The sequence below is a fragment of the Ruditapes philippinarum genome, unplaced genomic scaffold, assembly GCF_026571515.1.
Source record: "Ruditapes philippinarum isolate M1 unplaced genomic scaffold, ASM2657151v2 ctg578_1_1_1_1, whole genome shotgun sequence".
In the NCBI taxonomy this organism is placed as follows: Eukaryota; Metazoa; Mollusca; class Bivalvia; order Venerida; family Veneridae; genus Ruditapes; species Ruditapes philippinarum.
In genome coordinates this window covers 486,974-496,321 of record NW_026865402.1, presented here as the reverse complement: position 1 = coordinate 496,321, position 9,348 = coordinate 486,974, and the positions used below count along the sequence as shown (strand labels likewise).

At 32.8% G+C, this 9,348-nt stretch overlaps 1 protein-coding gene across 1 annotated transcript; it reads left to right on the top strand.

Moving 5' to 3' along the window:
• The first annotated feature begins 1,107 nt into the window (after positions 1-1,107).
• LOC132728876 (zinc finger protein 37 homolog) lies at positions 1,108-9,348 on the top strand. The gene is made up of 7 exons (XM_060714564.1): positions 1,108-1,224; positions 1,695-1,858; positions 2,214-2,408; positions 2,926-3,321; positions 4,172-5,457; positions 6,853-7,071; positions 8,797-9,348. Exons 2-7 carry the CDS (start codon positions 1,698-1,700, stop codon positions 9,072-9,074), a joined length of 2,535 nt encoding a protein of 844 aa, XP_060570547.1. The 5' UTR covers positions 1,108-1,224; positions 1,695-1,697; the 3' UTR covers positions 9,075-9,348.

The window sequence follows — 9,348 nt, the reverse complement described above, 5'->3', positions numbered from 1 at the left end:
TTCTATGAAAATTAACACAAACAAGTTTTAAGAAATACAGCGTTTTCATTGGATGACAACTAAATGCTTAGTGTCCAACTTTATTTGTCATCCAATGAAAACGCTGTATTTCTTCAAAATTCTGTGCGTTAATTTTCATAGATTCTATGGAAAAAAACCAATACTATATCGAATTTCGTTCATAGTCGACTTCTATTTTTCAGTTTCAGTTTTTATTAAACCAAGGCATATAATATGCAAGGTTATAACAACAAACAAACAGGAAAATAACAGTCAAAAATCACTAATATCACAATATAAGCTAGAATACAATTATGACTAGCTAAATAAACAAAAAAGGAGATCATATTGTTCATTTCAAGTACTGAATTCAATACAACATGTATTTTATATTGTAACAAATGGAATTAGAAACATTCTCCTGCATGTCGCTATCGCTCCCGTCGAAGTTTCTAATCTTCTCTTTCGTAATTGAGTATAATTAGTCAAACCTTTTTGGGTAAATTGTTTACTGACAAGGATCTCAACAATCTCAGCAGGTGGGGGCATAGTGTAAACCAAATATAAGTTTTTTTTATATCCTCACAATGGCTTTAATGTAGTTTAAGTCATGTTTGTACTCTGTAACGTTAAGCACGGAGAAAACTACCCTGAATCCATCAGACATTCGAGGAAGGATTATGATTGAGTAGGGGACAGTTTGTCAAGTGTTAATAGACTTATAGGTAAGTGTGTAAGATTCTGGGTAGCTCAGTGTACATGTAGATCTATAGCAGTCGAACTGTAATCCAAGGCTGAATATATATGTTGAACTTTCTTGAAGCTTGGACTGTCAGACTGATCAATGTTATTTGTTCAAGGGATTCGGCACCAAAATACGCAAATATTGCAGCAAACAGAAGCCTGCTGTGTTCTGTAAAACATTATAGATGTGACGGATGGCCAAAAAATATCAATATGAATATTTTATTAATTTCTTTCAGGATTAGAAAATGTCTCTGAGAGATTTTGCCTATAATAAACCAGGTACGTATATTAATATACGTACCTGAATAAACATTATAACTTTATCATTCTCATCCGAGTTACTTCCCTTACTAATTGTGACGCTATTTGCCCATAATGAAAACATTTTAGAATAATCATTTTATTTGACGTAAAGCAGAACAGTAGCTGGAATAGTATATATACAATACAGGAAAATCTAGCTCCATATTTACAAGAGTAAGCTTGGATACAGTGGCATTAAACATAAAACATCTATTTAAAGATAGTATTAATAATAATAACATCGAATAATAACTCTCAAGATACAGTACTGTATGTGGTTGGACTTTATTGGATTTTTTTTTTCAGTGATATAATTATGTAACATTTAATTATTACCCGGCACAAAATATTAGACTTATTGTTGATATTTTTACTTATCTATTTGCTGATAAGTAACAAATATCACAAAATAGCAGTAAAGATACCGTGACTATAGTATATTGTGTATCATTATTTAAGGTTTAAACACGTACATCATTAGTCTACAACAATTTTTTTGGGGCACATTAGTAATTTAAATTTAATGTGTATAGATTTTGTTTGCACACATGTATAATAATATCAGTAATAACTGGATAATGCCATAATTTGCAATTAATTGGATCACATCTCTAATTAGATATATTTTATCTTATTTTCCACAGAAGATGTCTGACCAATCTTCACAATTAGCTGATGGTAAAAATCATTGTCCAAAAGCGCGAAGAAAATTTGTGAATATAGGGTCAATGACAGGGAGATGGATGAAAATCAAATTAAAGAAATGTTGTAAATCTGATGAGGATCTTGCTCGACTTTTGATCAAAAGGTACAGCTAACTGTGTTTTGCAAGTGTCTTACAAGTATTCATGTTCTTATTACATTAAGCTATTCACACAGATGACAGAATGGGGATAAAGCCATTTGATAATAACATAATTTTTGAAAAAGGGGAAGAAAAAACTTCATAAATACTTATCTCGCTAAAGCTAGGAGAAAAAAATGAAAATGAGTTAAAAAAATACATATGTGCCTTATAAGCTAAATTTGAGGATTAATTTGACAAACTGGAGGAGGTGTATATTTATTTAGAGCAATTGAAGGTGCTTCACTTGTCCTTGCTATAAGTCAAGCTTATAGACAATAATTTAGAGTAAACTAATAGAGAAATGTATTGTTTGCAGCTTACATCAGCTTGATCAACAAAGTAGGTATGGAGGTCATATTTCCAGATACTGGAAAAGAAGAAACATCCCAAAACATGGTAGTCATAGGATTATCGCGTTACAAACTGATGTATGGGCACACTGGAGAGAACTGAAACATTCGCTTAAAATTAATTCTAACAGTCAACTTGCAGATGTATTGATGAATGCATGGTAACAATAATAAATCTTATGTTAAATGTTTGGATGTTAGCAAATCCTGAGAAACAACCTTTTTATAATATTATACATGTTAAAATAATGGAAACATATGCAATCTGCATCTATTTTGGCAAAATTTCTTTTTTATTCCCATTTTCCTTTTGAAACTGTTTGCAAACTGACTCTTCAGAAACTTCCTAACAGTTGTTTTTTTTAAATATCCAATATATAAAAATAAGAGTAACTGTCACATTTGAACAACTACATGTCTATCATTTATAATATGCAGTGCAACAACATAATACAAATTCCATTGCTTGCTGTTTTATATGTAGGATTTTTCATATGCATGCACGCCGCCCCCCCCCCCCAAACACACATGCCCATCCCCAAACTTTGTACTAAATTTTAAAAAGAACAAGTATATCACTGAAATACTGGTACAGTACGAAATAAGTGCTATCAAGAAAAGTGTTTTATTATTACATTGTTACATAAAGAAGTAAGCTTTTTTACTATCAATCTTCAGGCATGACAGAGCCGACTACATACAGAAACTTTGTGATGCCTATAAAGCTAGTCAACAGGCTCCCATAAATGAGACCCAAGTGATGGAGGTGATGAAGAAGGAAGCTGGTGTGGCTGAAGCACCTTCGAATGAGTCAATGAATCAACATCTTGCTGAAGATGCTCCAGTGAATGTAGCTGCTTTGAATGAAACTTTCAGGAATAAATATCTTGTTGATGATGTCCTTGTGAATAAGAGCTCAAGGAATAAGTACCTTTTGGAAGATGCTTTTGTGAATGAGACCTTTAGGAATAGGTACCTTGTGGAAGATACCTCACTAAATGAGGCTCCTGATCCTATGAATGAGGTCATGGTGAAGGTAGAAATAATGTCGGATCAATCAGAAATGATCAGCAGGTATTATTGTTACTGTTATTAACAGCTTGCTTAATTTGTTGAACGGCCAGACCATGCAAGTTAAAATTATTTACAATGTACAATTAATAAGAAATTTGACAAGCAAACAACTTAAAAGTTTGAAAAGACTGCTTTTTAAAAATTTGTTTACAACGAGTTTAAGCTTGACTTTTCCAAGAATAGTGGAGCTATCCTACACAGTCAGGTGCTACCTTCACCGCTTGCATCTGCATAAGGCTTTGGTTAAAGTTTCACTTGCAATTTCTTATTCAACATCATATTTCATCAACTGCGAAAGGTATTTGTTTGTAACTTCATGCACTTTATGGTATCAAAATCAATTTTCTGTACTACTGGAGGTATTCACTTGAAACTTTACATACAATTGTATGACTTAAGCTTAATTATTGGAGGTCATGTTCCAATACTCATTATTCTTGCATGTATTATGACCCTTTGGGATATAGAACATTTTTGTGAAGTTTTGCATGCAACACTTACCTTTTGGAAAAAAATTCTTCTTGAAACTTATTTATGGTTTTGGTCACTATTGAAAGTCACTTATCAAGACAAATAACTCTGGCATGCAGTTTGAATGAAATATGAAAAGGCACTCATTTAAGATCCTCTATATTAATTTATTATAATTGTTATACATGTACATTATATAAAAAATATATGGTTAAATTTAGTTGATATATAAAACAAAGAATATTAATCAGCTCACTGTTGTAGCTGCTTTTGTAATACAATGTATCATTATTACTAAATCTATGTTGATGAAAAATGAGAACCTATATGTAAACTTTGTGTAAAACTCTCATTATAATTTCTTTATACAACCATTTAGAGAAGTGTCACCAGAATTTACATGTCAAAGTGAAAAAGAAGACTGCAATAGTGAAGAATCAGATGCTGACACAGAAATTGAAGATTTTATGAATTATCTTGAAGCTGAAAAGAAAATGATTAAAATATCTGAAGATCCTTCTGAAGATAATGCAGAATTAGGAAACAGAAGGAAAAGCTCAAGAGTTCAGTCAAGGGGTTACAGGCCTGATTATGCAAGCCTGGAGTGGACAGATGACTGTGAGAAAAACAGTGATGATTCTTATGTATCTAAAAATGTGGTAACAATGTGTGAGAAACAGGATAATGTGAGAAGAAAACCTACAGAAACAGCAGTGACAGAAGATGATAAACTTATAGATAAAACGAAAAAAATCAATAAAAGAAAAGTAAATGAAGATTCTGATTTTTTTCCTGGTGGAATTGAAGATTTAGATAAAGGTGGTAATAGCACTGAAACAAATGAAGACAAAGGCTACACACTGAAAAATGAAGGTGATAGCTTGACTGATGGTAAAATATCAAATAAAGATATTGAAAAGAAAAAAAGAAAAATTGGTAAGACAGTTGGCAAAAATTGTAAGAAAAAGAGAAAGCAGGAGGATAATGCAGATTATGAAATTGAAGGTGATTGCTTAACTGGTGGTAAAATAACCAATAAAGATATGGTAAAGAGAAAAAGAAAAACTGGTAAGGCAGTTGGCAAAAATTGTAAGAAAAGGAGAATGCAAGAGGATGATGCAGAATATGAAATTAAAAAGAAACCAAAGGCAAAAAAAGACAAAAAAAGCGATCAGCATTTGGACAAAAAGTCATGGATTCATATAAAATTAGAAGAGCATCAGGACAAGTACAGTAAAGAAATTGTCAAATCATTTGCAAGAAAAGATCGTAATGTTGATTTAACAGAAGAATTGTTCAAGTGTTTAATATGTGGCAATTTCAAGTCCACAGCTAGAGATCTTTTTGAGGCACATATTGAAAAGCATGTGAATAAGGTCCTGGAATGTGACAAATGTTCTTATGTCGGTTACTCCGAATTAGTGTTATTAAAGCATAAGTTTTCTGTTGGACATGTATCAGGAAAAAACCAGTTTATGTGTGATATATGTGGACTTGTTCTGTACACATCAGACGCTAGATTGTCACACATTGGAAAGGAGCATGGCGACCCTCAGTTTCAATGTCGGTTCTGTGATGAGAAGTTTGCTACAAATAGTGGTAGAAAGAAGCATTATAGAACAGTACATACTGACCTTGTCAAGTATTGCTTCAACTGTCAATTGGGTAATTTTGCATTTTCTCTGTTTGAAACCTAAGATTCTTAAGACATCTGCAAACGTAAGTTGTAATTAACATTATACCATAAAGATTGTTCAAATGATAGTTGTGGAGTCAAAATTGGCCAAAGGGTTGTGCTTTTATATATAATTAGAGTAGAAATAATTAAGCATCCTCTTCAAAACTACAAGGACAAACTACAAAGACTTTTTAGCTCACCTGTCACTAGGTGACATAGTGAGCTTTTGTGATTATCGTCAGGCGTCCGTCCATTCTCCATCCGTCTGTCCGTAAACTTTTACTTTAAACGACATATCCTCATAAACCTCTAAGCCAATTTCATCCAAACTTCACAGGAATGTACCTTTGGAAGTCAACTTTAAAAACTCTTCAAAGAATTTTATTCCAAGCAGAACTCTGGTTGCCATGGCAACTGAAAGAAAAAAAACTTTAAATATCTGTTTTTAGAAAAACCGAAAGAGCTAGAGCTTAAATATTTGGCATGAAACGTCATCTAGTCAGTGTCTACCAAGTTTGTTCAAATAAATGCCCTGGGGTCAAAATTGGCCCCACCCCAAGAGGTCATTGATTTTCCTTATTTGAATATAGTAAGAACTTAAAAAATCTTCATTTAAAAGATGTAAATAGCTAGAGCTTAGATATAAAGCATGAAACATCTTCTAGTGGGTGTCTACCAAGTTTGTTCAAAAATCTTTTAAAGCCCTTGGGTAAAAATTGGCCCTGCCCCAGGGGGTCATTGTTTTCTCTTTATGTACATAGTAAAAACTGTAAAAATCTTCTTTTAAAAACCCCAAAGAGCTAGGGCTAAGATATTTAGCATGAAGCATCTTCTAATGGGTGTCTACCAAGTTTGTTCAAATAAGGGCCCTTGGTTTAAAATTGGCCCCACCCGAGGGGTCATTGATTTTGCTTATATGTGTATGGTAAAAACTCTTCTTATAAAAAAAACTCAAAGAGCTATAGTTTAATTGCTAAGCATGAAATATTTTCAAGTGAGTGTCTACCAAGTTTGTTCAAATAAAAGCCCTGCTGTCAAAATTGGCCCCTCCCAGGGCTAAGATATTTAGCATGAAACATCTTCTAATGGGTGTCTACCAAGTTTGTTCAAATAAAAGCCCCTGGTTTAAAATTGGCCTTGGCCCAGGGGCTTATATACAGGTGAGCGATTTCAGGGCCATCATGGCCCTCTTGTTTTATATAAACATGTGTTTTAAGATGTAGAACTACGTTTTTTTGGTTTCATTTGCATATCAGTCTTTTTGGCTATGCTGTGTATGTATTGCTATATGTTACTAATTATTAAACAAAAATAATTCTCTTGTTAGATATAAATTTTGTATAGAATTTTGGTATTTTAAAAAAAATGAATTGCTATTACAGTTTACGGTCACTTAAGTTTGGAAGACTTTAAAGATCACCAATGTTCTTGCAAGGCAACAAATCAATGCCAGGTATGTGGTACATTGCTGGCATCAAAAAGTGGATTAAACAAACATTTAGCATCTACACACATGAATGTGAGAAATTACCAGTGTTCTACATGCCCTTATTCTGCCAAAAATTCTCAAAGACTTAGAGAGCACGAATTGAGTCATAGAAGTAAGTTAATTTTACAATAGATGTAAATGGTTAGTAAAGCTACAAGTCTTTTAACAACTTTTCATTTTGCTATAATTATTTTCAATTTTATATTCTACTTTACTTTACAATGTATTTGGAATTTCCAAAGTAACTAATAGAAACTGTATAATTATCCATCAGATTATAATCTGTAACATTTACTTGATTAAAAGATTGGTGCTGTCTGTTTATGTTTTAACTGGGATGTACTATAACAATACTATAATCTGAACAACTTGACAATAAGGAAAATAAGCATAGTGTCACTTTAACCTTTAATCTGCTGCATTTGCGTTTTGTATTTGCCTAGCTATGAACTTGGAACAGTCCATAATGCTTTCTAGGGATTAAAATATTAAAATAGAAAATGTGAACTATCAATTGTATAAAGAGCAGTTATGCTGCACTGATGTACAGACTGGTCTGACTATACTGGTGGCCATGGAAAATCGCTTTTGGTTCCAGCAGATTATAATTATGTGAAATATCATCTTGAAAGGTCTCCCTGCAGACCTAGCCTGTCTATATAAATACACAGAAATTATACAAAGACTGGTCGAAATATTTCGAGATTTCTTGAACAAAACTTTAAAAACATTTTTTCTCTCAAGCTTGACTTTTTTTTACCAGATTTATTGTACTTACCAGGCAGCTAATTTTCTGCTTTATAAAAGGAGGTCAGTTATGGTCCTAAAGACTTAATTCAAAATCTTACAATGATTCATTGAGGTTTTGAAAGCAAGCATAATATTATATGCAAAAGATGATCAAACTCTTAAAGACATTCACTCAGATATAAATATAAAATAGATTAGTACAGTATCCTGAAATTAGTAACAAGTTATTTTTTAACATTTTCCCTGATATAGACGTGTTTCGACGGTTTTTTGCCCCCCCCCCCTTTCCCCCCCCCTTTTTTTGAGGCTTCAAACAGTGAAAAAATGCCCTATGTAGGCCCCAAACACTGTTTTTCATTTGAGAAATGTTGTTAAAAAAGTGACCGCTTTTTCGGCGCCCCCATCATAATGGTACATCAGGGGGTTGCCAGAAGGGGGATGTGCCCCCTTCTGTTTGGGGGGTTTGAAGGGGTCATCGCCAAGAAAATTTGACATGTGACAGGCTAAAATGGCCTCAGGTCGATCTTAGGGTAACTAGTAACGGACGCTGAAAAGCCTTTTACTCTATCTTAATTCATTGAGAAGTTTCAGCACTTTGAAATCAGTTTTGATGGAAAAAAAACAATGCAAAATAGTGATTTTTCGCAATTTTGAGACGTCCCCCGTTGCCATGGTAACAGAAAATTAACGATTGAGCATGCTGTTACAGAGGCTATGGTCCAGTCAATATTTGTGCCAAGTTTCATCAGTATTGAAGCATTTTTCATAGTTTCATAGCAGTTTGAACTTGTAACAGGAGGCTTTTCAATGAAAACGGCCATTTTTCACAATACGCTCATGGGGTAAAAGGTTAAACAACTTAATTTTCAAATTATTTTTAACAATTAAGATAATATAAAAATAGATTGAGCAATTATTCTGGAAAATTTCGCAAGCATCAGACTTACAAGTTGTCACGAATCTCTAAAATTTCTAGTTTCATTTTGTAATAAAAACAACCTTGATAGTGTCCCTTTTTAAAAGACATGTTTTAACAATAATGATTTGCTAATTTTAAGCACATATTAATTTGTTCATTTATTTGCAGGTGATCATCCATTTTTTTGTGACAAATGTACATTTTCATGTGTTCAAAGATACCAGCTAAAGTCTCACATGAGAACACATACTGGGGAGAAGCCATATAAGTGTTCACAATGCAAGTTTGCAGCTGCATGGAATGTTCAGCTAAAGGAACATGTCAAAGTTCACGGAATGGAAAACACAGTTGCATGTTCACATTGTGATATTGTTTTTCGTAACCAAAAAGCTTTAAAAATGCACGAGAAGAAAGATCATCCAGATATTCTTGGAATTAAAAAGTAACGATAGTTATTGTTCATTCTTGTGTTTAGTCTGTACAGTATGTTTCTTTATAAATAAGGGTTTGACACAAACTAGTTATATTTTCGCTAAAATGACAAGTTGATTACTGAGAATGGTGTACACATTTTGCTTTGTTTTCTGTTTCTTTATGAATAAGTTCCGAAAGTTCGCAAAAGGAAGAGTTGATAACAATAGTTTAGTAAATGTTATGTACATTGTATCTGTAATTTAAGAAAAAATGTAAATTTTCAATAAAAGAATGAAAAAAAATCAA